Source organism: Amblyraja radiata, chromosome 24, assembly GCF_010909765.2.
Source record: "Amblyraja radiata isolate CabotCenter1 chromosome 24, sAmbRad1.1.pri, whole genome shotgun sequence".
Lineage (NCBI taxonomy): Eukaryota > Metazoa > Chordata > Chondrichthyes > Rajiformes > Rajidae > Amblyraja > Amblyraja radiata.
Window position 1 is genome coordinate 9654788 of NC_045979.1, and position 16480 is coordinate 9671267.

The window sequence follows — 16480 nt, forward strand, 5'->3', positions numbered from 1 at the left end:
TGCTACACATTTGGGGAGCTGGGTTTGGAAGAATAAAGTTAGACAATACTTTACAAGTTTTCTGATGTTTTCTTGCAATACAAATGTTCAGATTGCAAGGATATTGTTTTCAGCTGATGTAAAAAAAATATATAGTTCTATTGTTTGGATATTACAAGCACATATTCCCATGGGGAACTTTATTGCAAGACCTAATGGAGCACATCTGACATTGCTGAGTGTTAGGGTATAAACAAAACAAATCCAATGTTTGTGCAGAACCTGAAAGCTTCAGCAGAATTTGTGGGCATGGGACCACATACTCTGTGCTGAGTCCATATACAGTTTGCAATTGGTTATCTATTTTAATAAGATGTAATGATATAAACTTTATTGTTCATTATAAAGCTTGCATTTAATTGAAGCAAAGATATCAAAATTATTTGACCGGAATGGTGTTGGGACCGATTTTTATCACTTAAATGTGTTACCTCTTGAGATGTTGTTGCCCTGCTCTATGACCCTGTTTATATTTTTGCACAATTTTATTCCACCTTAGAATCCCTAATGCAATATTTTATCATTTGTTTTACAAGATAATAAATCTAAATTGCATTATTTTCAGTTGCTTTTATTGAAATTTTAGTGCCTTTTTTTATTAGTTAGTATTGTATTGTATTTTGGAAGCTTAGAATAACCTCTGCTCCATTGCAACATCATTAATCTACATTTCTGGAGTAACTCAGCAGTTTTCAGGCAGCATCTCTGGAGAAAAAGGATGGGTGACGTTTAGCGTTTGTACCATTCAGACTGAAAGTCGGGGGTTGTGGGGTTTGTAGAGCTGTTGGCAACTGGGGTGGAGGAAGGGGATGAGGGTGGAGGGAGATACACTCCCCTTCCCCTCCTCCACCCCTTGCCCATTCCTCCACTCTTGTCATTTTACCAGTTCCACAGTTCTCTTTACTGGTTCCCACTTGAGAGAGCTCACCTTCCCTAGCCAACTATGGGCCTAGCAGGCACCGCCCTGCCTGAGGTCATTTGTGACTGGCCCTAATTGGTCCTGTTCTTTTCATGCTTCCATCTCTTAACCCCACCCGATACTTTCAGTCTGAAGAAGGATCCTGACCCGAAACATCACCCATCCTTTCTCTCTGGAGATGCTACCTGAAACCTGCCCATCCTTTTTCACCAGAGGTGCCGCTTTCAACCTGCTGGGGAACTACAGCACTTTGGTATAGACCAGCATCTGCAGTTCTTTGTTTCTACAATTAATCTTCAGTTGCTTGGGGGGAAAATTCCTTGTTAGAACTTTATGATTTAGATTTGAGTGTTGCTTTATCTCTGCAAGTGGGAGGGACATTAAAATATTCCTTGCCTGCTGCTTCAGAATTGCCATCAGTGGTTTATCCATATTGGGGGAAATTTTAGCTAAGCAAAGTGAAAATCAGTATCTGCATTTCGAAACATGAGAAGATGAAATGTTGCAATAGATCAGCAAAGAAAGCTGCAGCTTGATGCAGCTAAGATCTTTTAAAAGTAAAATTATGCAAGAATATTGAAGGAAAATACATAATTGAATTCAACCAGTAACTGGAGGGAACGTAGACACGATTAACTAATAACTAACAGGAAAATATATCCATGGGACAAATGAGAATTTTGGTTTAGGATTCAGCATGTCTCATAAGCAATATTTAAGAATGCCTATTGTCGGTCATTCTTTCTGAGTTAATTCATACATTAAATACACCAATTGTCGCTCTTCCGAGAAAAATAAGTGCCAGAAAGGAGTTACTCAGGGGTATCGCAACAAGGTCAGTAGGTAGAGTTGGAGTGTTTTTCTTTAAAAATGTGAGTAAAATTTCATTGCAATTTCAGGAAACAGTGAAAAATGATGAGAGAGTCAATTTTTGAAGGGTATTATCTCTGAATGGATGTATACCAAGAGATCCTATTACAAAACTTTTCTCAAATCACCTTCCCATTTCTCACTCCACCCATTCCCTCCCTTCAGCAATATCTCTTCTAAAGTGTTCAGTCGTTGAGCTTTGTGTCAATAGACAATAGGTGCAGGAGTAGGCCATTCGGCCCTTCGAGCCAGCACTGCCATTCAATGTGATCATGGCTGATCATCCCCAACCCCTGACTCTGCTATTTTTAAGTGCCCTATCTAGCTCTCTCTTGAAAGTATCCAGAGAACCTGCCTCCACTGCCCTCTGAGGCAGAGAATTCCACAGACTCACCACTCTCTGTGAGAAAAACTGTTTCCTCATCTGCGTTCTAAATGGCTTACTCCTTATTCTTAAACTGAGGCCCCTGGTTCTGGACTCCCCCAACATCGGGAACATGTTTCCTGCCTCTAGCGTGTCCAAACCCTAAAAAATCTTATTTTTCAATAAGATACCCTCTCGTCCTTCTAAACTCCAGAGTGTACAAGCCCAGCTGCTCCATTCTCTCAGCATATGACAGTTCCGCCATCCCGGGAATTAACCTTGTAAACCTACGCTGAACTCTCTCAATAGCAAGAATGTCCTTCCTCAAATTAGGGGACCAAAACTGTACACAATACTCCAGGTGTGGTCTCACTAGGGCTCTGTACAACTGCAGAAGGACCTATTTGCTCCTATATTCGATTCCCCTTGTTATAAAGGCCAACATGCCATTCGCTTTCTTTACTGCCTGCTGTACCTGCATGCTTACTTTCATAGACTGATGTACAAGGACCCCCAGATCCCGTTGTGCTTCCCCTTTTCCCAACTTGATGCCATTTAGATAGTAAATCTTCCTGTTTTTGCTACCAAAGTGGATAACCTCACATTTATCTGCATTAAACTTCATCTGCCATGCATCTGCCCGCTCCCCGAACCTCATCCAAGTCACCTTGCACTCTCATAGAATAGTAAGATTAAACGAGAACTTACCAGTTTGAAGTTTGACCTGTATTTTATGAGGAGTTACGATGAGGGATTACGTGAAGAAGCCCGCCAGGACGCATGCGTGTCATTCTTCAAAGCAGCGGTGTGAAATCACAGATAACTGTAATGACTAAACATAGTAAGATTAGAGAAGAGATACCAGTTAAGTATATGATCATGGGTGGGAGCGGAGTGCACGTAATCCCTCATCGTAACTCCTCATAAAATACAGATCAAACTTCAAACTGGTAAGTTCTCGTTTAATCTTACTATTTTACTTCGGAGTCACGTGAGTGACTACGTGAAGATTTTAAAGCTCTCTGATTTCATGCCGTGGAAACGAGTCCATGCATCACGTCTGCCTTGATGACTGTAGGAGGAATTGTGTTAACATAATTTGGACATGAATTCGACATTGAAATCATAAGATTTGTTAACACAAAATTATAACCCCTTTTTATGGGTTTAAATTAATTTACAGAACTTAAAATTGTTTCTGCAAACGTTCCAGGTTTCATTACTGGTTTGTTGTAAAATAATTGGAATGTTTTTCCCCCAGACCATCCTGCTGTCTTGAGGATTTGGTCCATTGGTACATCCAACTGTATCGCTGCCGATGTAGCTGCAGCCCTGGTGGAATGAGATTTTAAAATATTAGTATCCACCCCAGCCTGTGTTAGCACCTGTTTCAGCCATCTTGAGATGGTCTGGACCGTCACTCTTTTGTGTGGTTGCTTGTGGCTGACCAAAAGTGCCTTCTCATTGCCTCTTAGGATTTTCGTTGTCTCCATGTATAACGACAGATGTCTTACTATACAGAGACGGTCATCTGTTGGGTATGACCTAAATTGTATATTGAGGCCTGCTGATCCCTGTCTGTTTTGCTTTACTAACTCATAGATATGAAACGTAATATTTTCTGTTGAGGAAGTCATGTTGTCCAGTCTTAGTTTATGCAGTGACTGTACCCTCTGTGCCGTGACCAATGCCATTAGCATGACTGTTTTTAATGTCAGTCTGTGTAGGGGCAGAGCTGTTGCTGGAGACCAATTCCTGAGCATCTTCAGGACAATACTTACATCACATATTTGAGAGTACCTGGTTCTTGGGGGATTAGTATTAAAAATTCCCCTCATAAGTTTTGTTACCAGTGGGTGAGTCCCAACAGAGTAACGCTCTGTCCCCTGCCATAGGTAAGTCGATAGGGCACTTCTGGCGCAGTTGATGGCACTGTAACTGAGCCCCTCATCATAGTGGAGGCCTGCCAGATATTCCAGAACAGACGGGATGTTCATGTCTCTGTAGATGATGTTGTTTTTATGGCAGTGCATCTCCCACTTCCTGATATAGACCAGATACTGTTTTTTGGTTGACTGTCTTTGGGCCGCCGAGATCATGTTCACTGCTCGGTCCGTCAGTCCCAGTTGTAGTAGAGGTGTTTTTAAACTCTACAAATTAATAAGTTCAAATGTTTATGGCATGGGTGGCTATCCCTTGTTACGGGATGTAGCAATAAATCTGGTCTATGTGGGATGGTGATACATGGTTCTAATACCATGTTTAATACCACTGGGAACCATGGTTGAGTACTACCAAAATACCAGACGCAGAGTCTTGTTGTATTTTCCTTAATACCCGACTGATGAGGCAGAAAGGAGGGAATGCGTAAATAAACAATTTCCCCCCAATGCAGCGAAAATGCATCTGTCGCCGCTGCCCCAGGGTCTGGTTCCCATGAAACATAATTTGATAACTGGTGGTTAAGTCTGGATGCGAATAGATCGATATCTGGTGTTCCATAATTTGCTGTAATATCAGCAAATACTTTTTTATTCAACATCCATTCGGTGTTTTCATTAAATTTGCGTGACCTGGTGTCTGCCACTAAATTTAGTCTTCCTGGAAGGTAAGTGGCTGATATCCAAATATCTCTCTGGATACACCATTGCCAAATTGTATTAGCCAGATTGTCACATGATGTCGATTTGTTTCCACCCATGTGGTTAATGTATGCTACCACGGTGGTATTGTCTATCTGTAGTCTAACATGCTGGTGATATGACCCAGTACAATATGACTTTAGGCCATGGAATGCACCCAACATTTCCAGGTAGTTTATGCCCAGTGTGAGTAATAATGATGCCTCCTGAGCAGTCCATCTACCTCCACAGCTGGTGATGGTATTGGTGGCTCCCCACCCAAGTGCACTGGCATCAGTTTGTAGTACCATGGAAGGGTTACTGACAATGATTGGATTGGAACAAAGCCAGATCTATCCATCATTTTAGTTCCATTTTAGCTTTGATTGGTAGTTTCATAGGTCTGTCAAAGTGACCTGCATTAATTTTAAGTGCTTGTATTTTTGCTCTCTGTAAGTTTTGGTAATGTAGCGGTCCAAATTGTGTGGCTGGAAAGGCAGCCACCATTTTGCCAATTACTTTTGCTACCAATCTGATGGATGGTTTGCTGATGTCAATGAGGTTATTGCAAGCCTCTATTAAATCTCTAGCCTTTCCCTTAGGCAGAGTCACCGACATGTGAACTGAGTCAATGGTGAACCCCAAATAGTCCATAGTAGTGGAAGGCGTTAGTTTAGATTTAACTGGATGGATAATAAATCCCAGTTTTTCAAATAACTGTTTTGTGGCTGTTACAGTTTGTTTGGCCAATTCCAAAGTTTTGCCCACAATGAGTATGTCATCTAAATATGCCATGACCATGTGTTTACGTTTCCGTAGAAACGCTAGGGCTGGTTTCAAAATTTTTGTGAACAGCCTGGGGGCTGATGATAACCCATTTGGCAGTGCTTTATACTGTCAGAGTTGTCCCATCCAGTTGAATTTAAAGTAACATCTGTGGTCACCTCGTATAGGCACTGAATGGTAAGCATCTTTTAAATCGATGCTGGCCATGAAGTAACCTTTGCAAATTAATTGTTTAGCAGTAACAAAGGTTTCCATTTTGAAGTGAATATATTGTACAAATGTATTCAATTTTGTCAGATCTATGATGATGCGACAACCACCATCTTTTTTGTTTTTGGTAAATATATTGGACACGAATTCTAATGGTTCGTGTTGAGTTTTCTCAATTACGCCTTTTACGTAAAGCCGCTCCAGTTCAGCTTGCGCTTTTGATTTTTCTTTATCAGAAAGCACGACATTCGGTTCGGTATATGTTGAACTGGAGGGCTGTACTTGTGTATAAACTCTATTGTATATCCCTGCATACTGCTTAAGATGTAAGTATCGGTTGTTAACATGCTCCATGCATTCAGAAAAGAGTGTAATCTCCCCCCAACCTCCATGTTCCCTGTATTTTGTAGGGAACCAGACCCACCTACCTCCATAGTTACCATGGCAGGTTTACTTCTTTTTTGTAGGTTCTTCGCTGCTGTTGTTGCGCTGGTGTCTGGATTTTCGGTTTGGTTGGCGTTGGAGGCCCCTGCATCTTCCAAGAAGGCCGGCCTGGGCCATGGCCTAAAAAGACTCATGTTTTGAGTACCGGGCCTTCGAGCTTTCACCAGTTCTGCTGGTGGGTGCGTAGGGGTGCTGTCTTTGGCTGTAGTGGGTTTTTGTTGGAGTCCCTTTTATTAGTCCCAGGGTTTTTGCTTCCTCATCGAGCTCCTTGACTTGCTTCGATAGGTTGCCTCCAAACAATAGTATTGGTGGTTTTGTGGTTCCAGGTTTGCACAGTCCCTGCACCCCTTGCACACTTGTCTTTCCTTCTATGGACCCCTCTTCCAGGTCAGCCCAGAACTGACCCGCAGTGCTCCCCTCTGATGAGGTAGAAGCACTGTGCAGCCCTTCAAGAGGTACTGCTGTGGGTTTATCATAGGGCCCACAGTGACCCGACTCCATCTCCTGGAGTCTGTCACGTTGGAGCAAATGCTCCACACACCGCTCCATCCGGCTCCAGCGCTGTCGGTCGCTGGCCGCCCGCGGTTGTTCAAAGTCGGACTCCTCTGAGTCCACGACCTTGTTTGTTTTGTGTCTAGCCTTACCGCCCGGCCGCGTGGATCTGGCCGGTGCGGAGGCGACATCGGGCACAGCTGATCCCACTATCGGTGATCCGAGTGCCGCTGGCTGCTGCTGGCTGCCAGCTGCTCCGCGGTCCTCCCTCACCAGCTTTGTCGCAGCCCATTGGTTTCTCCACCTGTAATCAGCATGGGAAAACACAAAAAGACCGCAGGTCCTGGTTTAAATTGTCGCTACGGGGGAACGTCGTTCCACCCCGCCTCCTCCGTTTTCGACTTGTCAAAAGTCGACGGCCCCATTCTGAATAGTCTCCCGCCCGGCCGTGGTGTTCTGGCCGGCGCGGGACAAAATGTCGGCACAGCTGATCCCTTACGGGGCTTGTGCCTTCAGCTGCTGCTGGCTCCCGCAACTTTGCGGTCCTCCCCAGCCAGCTTTACTCGCAGCACTTGTGGACATTATTTTGTCCAGCTTCCCCCCCTGTGTAAAAACAGCGCGGGGACAAAAACTACTGCAGAGTAAATCACTTACCTGCAGGTCGCGGTTTCAAACTTACCGCTGCGGGGAAACGTTCCACCCCGCCTGTCGTTTCGCAAGCGTGAAAGCGATATGACACGCATGCGTCCTGGCGGGCTTCTTCACGTAGTCACTCACGTGACTCCGAAGTAAAATCCTCCTCACAGTTCACACTGCCACCCAGCTTTGTGTCATCTGCAAATTTGCTAATGTTACTTTGAATCCCTTCATCCAAATCATTGATGTATATTGTAAATAGCTGTGGTCCCAGAACCGAGCCTTGCGGTACCCCACCGGTTACTGCCTGCCATTCTGAAAGTGACCCGTTAATCCCTACTCTTTGTTTCCTGTCTGCCAACCACTTCTCTATCCATGTCAGCACTCTACCCCCAATACCATGTGCCCTAATTTTGCCCACTAATCTCCTATGTGGGAACTTATCAAATGCTTTCTGAAAGTCCAGGTACGCTACATCCACTGGCTCTCCCATGTCCAATTTCCTAGTTACATCTTCAAAAAATTCCAGAAGATTAGTCAAGCATGATTTCCCCTTCGTAAATCCATGTTGACTTGGACCGATCCTGTTACTGCTAACCAAATGTTCGGCTATCTCATCTTTTATAAATGACTCCAGCGTCTTCCCCACCACCGATGTCAGGCTAACTGGTCTACAATTCACTGTTTTCTCTCTCCCCCCTTTCTTAAAAAGTGGGAAAACATTAGCTACTCTCCAATCCACTGGAACTGATCCTGAGTCAATAGAACATTGGAAAATTACCTCCAATACATCCACGATTTCTAGAGCCACTTCCTTGAGTACCCTGGGATGCAGACCATCAGGCCCTGGGGATTTATCAGCCTTCAGTCCCATCAATCTATCCAACACAATTTCCTGCCTAATGTGGATTTCCTTCAGTTCCTCCGTCACCTCAGATCCTCTGGCCACTACTATATCAGGAAGTGTCATGGTATCTTGCTGTGCCAGTTGAAATATGAACCAACTTTTCAATATCTGATAAAATAATTTGCAATTGACAATCCAGTATTCTACCTTTTCCCAGTTCATAAATGTGTATGCCCCCACATCTTGCCTAAAATCAGGTTATCTCTCAGATATGTCTTGAACATTACGTTACGGTTAGCAACTTTGTCGGTCACTTGATAACTCATTATAAATTAATAAAGTATAATCCTACAAACCAACATTAGGATATCAGTTAATACCTTCCAGATGCTAAGTACCTGTTTTAATCAATTATCTAGTCTTCCAGTAAAGTTATCTGCACCAGTTTGGTGTAGGCGGCCGGCCTGTAGGTGGTTTGTCAAAATTGGTGTATTTTTCCTGCATTGGCTACCTGAAAGCCTAATGTATAATTTTAACCAAAAGGTCATAAGGGATAGGAATAGAATTAGGCCATTCGTACCGTCAAGACTACTCCGCCATTCAATCATGGCTGATCTATCTCTCCCTCCTAACCCCATTTTCCTGCCTTCTCCTCATAACCTCTGACATCTATACTAATCAAGAATCTATCTCTGCCTTAAAAATATTAATCGACGGCCTCCACAGCCTACAGTGGCAAAGAATTCCACAGATTCACCACCCTCTGACTGAACAAATTTCTCCTAATTTCCTTCCTAAAAGAACGTCCTTTAATTCTGAGGCTATGACCTCCATCCTAGACTCTCCCACTCGTGGAAACACCCTCTCCACATCCACTCGATCCAAGCCTTTCATTATTCTGTATATTTCAATGAGGACCCCCTCATTCTTCTGAACTCCAGCGAGTATCGGCAAACTCCAGTGCCGACAAACGCTAATCGTAGGTTAACCTACTCATTCCTGGGATCATTCTTGTAGACCTCCTCTGGACCTTCTCCAGAGCCAGCACACCCCTCCTCAGATATGGTGTCCAAAATTGCTCACAATGTGACCTTACAAGCGCCTTATAGAGCCTTAACATTACATCCCATTACATAAGATGAAGCTAACTAACAAATTCTCATGTTTCCTCACATTTTCTTAGATACTGAGAAAATTGTTGCCCTGATTGAAACTAGCATCTAACTGTATAATGTAAATTGGGATGTTTTATTACAAAGTACTCTGTTATGAGAAAATAATGGTTTGCGAGATTTTCTGTCCCAGTTCCAGTCATGGATTATTCCTTTTTAACCCTCTATTATTAACAAATTTGGACAGTAACAAAGTAATTTACTCAACATGATTCAAGCATTTAGATCCATTTTTTTCTGATAGTAAGGTTGACGAATCTAATCAAGGCTTTTTTTAATTGTGCATGTTGGTTCAAATCAGGACTAATTTTAGTTATTTATTTTAATTTTACCTTTAACCAGTTGGATACTTGCTGAACTCCCCTTGTTTCTACCAATAAGCAAAATGCAGTTCCAAGATTAAATGAGTGACAAAATTAAAAAGAAAACTCTGGAGAAAGAGTTAAATGGAAACTAAACACTCTTAACAATTTTCTTTCAGATAAACAGGAAAAATAATCAAAAATAATGAGCTTGGGAAGTGCTGCTAGAGTGTCTCTTGTGGATATAAAAATGGTCATCAATCTTCGAGTATGTGGAAAATGGGCTCCATTGAAGCTCAGTATGCATAATATGTCTTCCAGCATATTAATTCTGAACGAATTAGTCTTCTGACACATTTGAAAGCCAAAGTAATAGCATATTCTCTCTCTAGGACAACCATAGACATCAGGTGATTGCCAGTTCATTTGAGAGACACAGTGAGCATGATACACACTTGAAAGCAGTGGAGCCTGCTCATAATTCACTACTTTCATTTCCGATTAACATATTTTTCTAAGCTAAGATCATTTGTGCTTTGCTTAAAAAAATCACTTTATATTGGTACTAAAGTAGTTGTAACTTATTCTTTAGAAGGTCATCTCCTGCAGCTAATTTGAAAACAGATTTTTTTAGATTTGATGTGTGTTTTGACCAAGATGAGTATTTTTATTCTTTATTATTTCTTGAACTGCACTTTATAAGAAAGTACATGAATTCTTCACAGTTTCTCAATCCTCTTTACCTTGTCTTCTATAGTGTATTGTCTATCTTACATCGTCTTTGCATGTTCTATTAATTTGACTACCAAATAATTGCAAATTATTGTAATCTGTGGTCGCGTCTGTGTATCCCCACCCCACTTTTTCGTGTCTCGTGTTGAAACGATATTACCTTGAACTCCACTGTACAGTACTTTGAATAGGTGAATGGAAGATTCTGCCCAGAGGTACCTGTCAGTATCCATATTTGATTCACTTTCTGATTTTTTAAAGTTTTTTTTAATTAAAGCAGTTTTTAAAGATTTTTAACCGTAATTATGGCTGCCCATGTAGACGGACAATTTCAACCACTGAAATAAGATTCAAGAGAGTTTATTGTCATGTGTCCCTGATAAGACAATGAAATTCTTGCTTTGCTTCAGCACAACAGAACATAGTAGGCATGACTACAGAACAGATCAGTGTGTCCATATATCATTATATAAATATATACACACATGATATGAATAAATAAACTGATAAAGTGCAAATAACAGATAATGGGCTATTAATGTTCAGAGTTTTGTCCGAGCCAAGTTTAATAACCTGATGGCCGTGGGGAAGTAGCTATTCCTGAACCTGGTCGTTGCAGTCTTCAGGCTCCTGTACCTTCTACCTGATGGTAGCGGGGAGATGAGTGTGTGGCCAGGATGGTGCGAGTCCTTGATGATGCTGCCAACCTTTTTGAGGCAGCGACTGCGATAGATCCCCTCGATGGAAGGGAGGTCAGAGCCGATGATGGACTGGGCAGTGTTTACTACTTTTTGTAGTCTTTTCCTTTCCAGGGCGCTCAAGTTGCCAAACCAAGCCACGATGCAACCGGTCAGCATGCTCTCTACTGTGCACCTGTAGAAGATAGAGAGAGTCCTCCTTGACAAACCGACTCTCCGTAATCTTCTCAGGAAGTAGAGGCGCTGATGTGCTTTCTTGTGTTCTCGGACCAGGATAGATCTTCAGAGATGTGCACGCACAGAAATTTGAATCTCTTGACCCTTTCAACCATCGACCCGTTAATATAAACGGGACTGTGGGTCCCCATCCTACTCCTTCCAAAGTCCACAATCAATTCCTTGGTTTTGCTGGTGTTGAGGGCCAGGTTATTGTGCTGGCACCATATGGACTGTCGCTCGATTTATCTTCTATACTCTGACTCATCCCCATCAGTGATACGTCCCACAACAGTGGTGTGGTCAGCGAACTTGATGATTGAGTTCGCACTATGACCGGCTACGCAGTCATGAGTATAGAGTGAGTACAGCAGGGAGCTGAGCACGAAGCCTTGAGGTGCTCCCGTGCTGATTGTTATCGAGGCTGACACATTTCCACCAATACGAACAGACTGTGGTCTGTGAATAAGGAAGTCGAGGATCCAATTGCAAATAAATGGCAATGATCATGTGTTGCAATTTAATGCTTGGAGCATCAATGGAGGTAGATAGTTTGAACCAAAAATTAAAAATTCAAATTGGCAATTGAAAGTAATAATCAGTTGGATGAAGTGTGGAATTTCTTCCCTCTTGTATTTTGATTTAATCAGCAATGGCTCACTTTGTTCTCGTGCTCCCAGCAAACAGATAACTAGTACAGCTGTTCATTACATTTGAATTAGACTGTATTTTTACCGTCTCATGTTGAATATGCAGCTTGAACTTTATAACGAGTGTGTACAATTACTGAGGATAATATTGCATTAGTTTCTTATCAGGGACCCTAATTGAGATGAGCAGATTATTGTCACACCAAGTTGAAGAAATATATGTAAAGGTTTGATAGACAAACTGCATGGGAATGAGAACTGTTCTAACATTATGTATTTTTGTTCAAGAGCTGCACAATTCGGACTCTAAAACTGGTGAATGACTTGAGTAGCCTCGACAGAATTGTAACTGGTATCTCTACCTGTTGAGTATGGAGATAATGGGTTATCGGTGATTTTCAAATCTCAAATAATCCAGTTGGACCTGTGCAAGTGGTTAACTGAAATCAATGTTTTATGTGAGAAAAGATAATTCATTATTTGCAGAAGACTTATCAATGTGCAGTTGTGGATCATGGGGCAAATGACTTTGTTTTTGAACTGGCACTTATTTGTGTGAGTTCAAGTTCTCGTTGAATAGCATTGAATTGTATAGTTTTTATATTGTACATTTTTATTGTATAGCATTCTTGTATAGCATTGAATTTTATGCCCTTAATTTATAGAAAGTACTGAATGATGACCCCACCAATATTCTGAAAGGCATATATTTTCTTTCTCTAAATATTCAGTTGGAGGGCAAATTAATGATGATATTTGAAGCTTTAAGATTCATTGAGGTCATGTTAGTTGAACTCTCTTCATTCCCCTCCCCCCACCCCCCCCCCCCCCCCCCCCCCCCCCCCCCCCCCCCCCCCAGTTTTTGTGAACTACTAAGAGATTTGACAAAATAAACTTGAGCATTGTAGATATGTAGCTACTAAAAAGTAATGAATAGTAATTTCAGTCTGACTGCTTCTGCAATGTTTGGAATGTGATGTAAATAAAGCACTATTTTGATCAGCTCCAATTAAATTAGATAATATTTGAATGGCAATGGTGCTGATTACAGATCAAGGTACTTATTTTGTGCACATCTATGGAGCCATGCCATAGCCTTCTGATTTACTGAGTTTAATGTTATTTGACTGCCGCTAAGTTTGGAGAGGACAATCCTCAACAATATGTAACATTGTCTGTATTTCAATACAGCAACAAAAAGGTTGACCGCACATGGTCCTTAGTCTGTTCTATATCTGCTCAGTAGGGCACATTCTGTTCACTTTGTAGTCATGCATCTTTTTTAATATAGTGTCAATATGTATGAATCAAACTTGAATGAAACTTTTCATAATGGCCCCATTTTAAGGCAGCTTCATCTTGCCCCCCAAAACCCGTGTTTAATGGATGTACAAGTGAGGTCTTGAGCACAATAGAGGGTGGAATTTTGAAGCAAAATCTCCCTCAAATGAAGCGTGATAGGCTTTTTCTAGTGTCATGGCTCTGGCAGAATATCACTCACCAAATAGTGACGTTTATTTTAAAATACACCATGCTATTTGAAAATTATACATGAAATTTGATTTGTTTGAAATTTATGGCATATCAATGCAAATTATACACATATTAAGCTTTAAAAAGAAAGATTTTGAAAAGCTTTCTGCTGCACAAAGGCAAATTGTGAATCATATTAAATGAAGATTTATTTCTGTACAAATTGACCAGTCTTACATCTATTGCAATTCTTTGTTCAATTGAATGTTTTCCACAGGGCTGGCAGTCTGTTACATCCATTTTGATTTATGCCTTTCATTGTACTGCTTGTAGTTTTAATCATAGAACTCTGTCCATATAAAGGAAGCATTGCTTATTAATGTTAATAACAGCTATACATAGGCAGCAATGTCTTTCGTCTGACTGAATAAATCAGCTTTGGGACTGGAATTTCACAAATGTTGTGTGACTGTGTTTGCAGAAATCTTTCACAATCAGCTGTCTGTTGCAGCTCCGTGGGCTGGATATTTAATAAACTGTTCTTTGATTTTTGTTTTGCTTCTGAAGGTCACACGAAAAGTGAGATTACATCTCAGGATGTCAACATTCCTGAACAATTTTCGGGGCTTTTACATGGGTCACCTCCAATCTGTGAGATTCAAGAGGATCCAGTCACACTGCTTGCTGCTCTGAGCAAAGGGGGAGTGGAAACTGAAGCGATGCAAATCGGAGAGTTGCCAGAGAGTCAACATTGTGCAACAGGGCAAGCCGAGAATGCTGGCATTAAGAACTCCGCTACAGCTACAGCAGATACTGTTGAGCAAAAAGAGCAGCAGGCAATCTATAGTAACCTTCGTACCATCAACCAGACGAACCCAGACATTTTAATAAGCTCCAAGCCTGCCCAAAATAAAGACATTTTATTTGGCAAGGGAGTAGAAAAACAGACATGTACTTTGGGGAGAGTGCGGTCGAGTGGAAAGGATAAAGTGGACCTTAAATTGGCAAGAAGCTTGTCCAAATCGGATTCGGAGCTCATTACCCGTTCTCCATCTGAGGAGGATATGCTGGGAAGTCGCAGTGAGTCTCTTTCGAATTGCAGTTCAGTGAAGAAACGGCTAGAAAAATCACCATCCTTTCAGTCGGAATGGGAGGAGGTATGTACAGCTAATTATTTTTAAATGTGTCATTGAACCGAATAAAATATTTTTGAGAAATAATGTAAGTAATTTTTTCACCTAAAGCTGTTGCAGTAAAAAACTGACTTGATCTGTTTTAAAGTCTTGTACTGCTTTAAATAATCCAAAATGTTCATTTCCTGATGGCATCCCAAGTTCTACAAATCTGAATTTGTACTTGGCAACTAGTTGCAAGTGTAGCTAGTGCAATATTATTTGCACTTTTCATAGACACTCTTAGTGCTTAGGTCTGACTAAAATGAGTAATCTCAGATCTGACATAGTCATCTTACTGAGGTTGTGTCAATATTAGGGAATAGAAATACAACACCTGTCTCTGTGTTGGATTTGCTAGATGAAAGGCAGTGATTTAACATCACATGACAGTAAAGTCAGCATAAGCACTGAAAGATTGAAAACCTGTCTGATCAAATTTAACAATGCAATATCCTTGTAGAAATAAGAAGCTTGAAGTTGCAACTGTTTATCAAAACTTGAATTGTGTTTTTAAAACCGCACTTCATACTCAAAGCTTTTAAATTGAGAACAGGTTAGTTATTAAATAATTCACGCAGAAGAATTGATTTGAGTACTTGCATCTAAATTATTCATTCTCACTCAACTTGATTAGCTGACACCATGTACTATAACATGAGTTTGTAATATCATCCGGATGTTTATGTGGGTAAAAAATTGTAATCATGATCAGCAGATGCACCAAATCTGAGCTAATTGGTGTATGTGTAACGTTGACTTGAAGGCCCTATTCTTGCCCCCTTCACCAATATATTGTGCAAGAAAAAAAATAATTAAGCAAATATCCACAGTTAGCCACAACTGCATTTGATTAATTATTTAGTTGTAGACAATTTAACAGGCACCATTTGACTCAGATGAGGGATATCTGAAAACATTTGTAGTATTAATTCTAATACAGGCAAATTTGCTTTTAGTGCTGGAACAGCTGCATCTACTGTTTGAATATTAAAAACAGATGTGCTCATATACATTTTTCTGACAAAAAATAGTGGCATAGAAGCCTCAGAGGGGGTAAAATATTACTGTTAAATGTCTAACTATCACTTAACACTGGAACTTGCAATTACCATTATGCTGTTTGTAATACATTCTCAGTACTGGCCAGGTTTTCTGCCAGACCAAGAAGCAGCTGACAATGTAGATGTCACCTACTTTGTTAATTCAACTGGTATCTACTTTGTTGTTCGTGTTTTATTTTTTCTTGAAAAAGGAAGGAAGGTTGTTTGAGGAAGTTACTTTTCAAATAACTGATAGTGCAGGGAATCTGATTAAGCTGAGTGGGTTCATGCACCATAAACATGCCATTGATAAATGTCACGCTGAATGCCTTTTATATTGCTTTACTGAATATCATACAGTGCCCTCCATAATGTTTGGGACAAAGACCCATCATTTATTTATTTGCCTCTGTACTCCACGATTTGAGATTTGTAATAGAAAAAAATCACATGTGGTTAAAGTGCACATTGTCAGATTTTAATAAAGGTCATTTTTACACATTTTGGTTTCACAATGTAGAAATTACAGCAGTGTTTATACATAGTCCCCCCCCATTTCAGGGCACCATAATGTTTGGGACACAGCAATGTCATGTAAATGAAAGTAGTCATGTTTAGTATTTTATTGCATATCCTTTGCATGCAATGACTGTTTGAAGTCTGTGATTCATGGACATCACCAGTTGCTGGGTGTCTTCTCTGGTAATGCTCTGCCAGGCCTGTATTGCAGCTGTTTTTTGCTTATGCTTGTTTTGGGGGCTATTCCCCTTCAGTTTTCTCTTCAGCTTATAAAA

General features: G+C 40.9%; 1 protein-coding gene across 10 annotated transcripts in view; it reads left to right on the forward strand.

Moving 5' to 3' along the window:
• The window catches only part of anks1a (ankyrin repeat and sterile alpha motif domain containing 1A), a 264470-nt gene that overhangs the window by 142435 nt on the left and 105555 nt on the right, over window positions 1-16480 (forward strand). For all 10 annotated transcript variants that reach the window (XM_033042379.1, XM_033042380.1, XM_033042386.1 and 7 more), the window contains one exon: window positions 14039-14628. In XM_033042379.1, the coding sequence (XP_032898270.1) occupies window positions 14039-14628 (590 nt within the window). The remainder of the gene's footprint in view (window positions 1-14038; window positions 14629-16480) is intronic.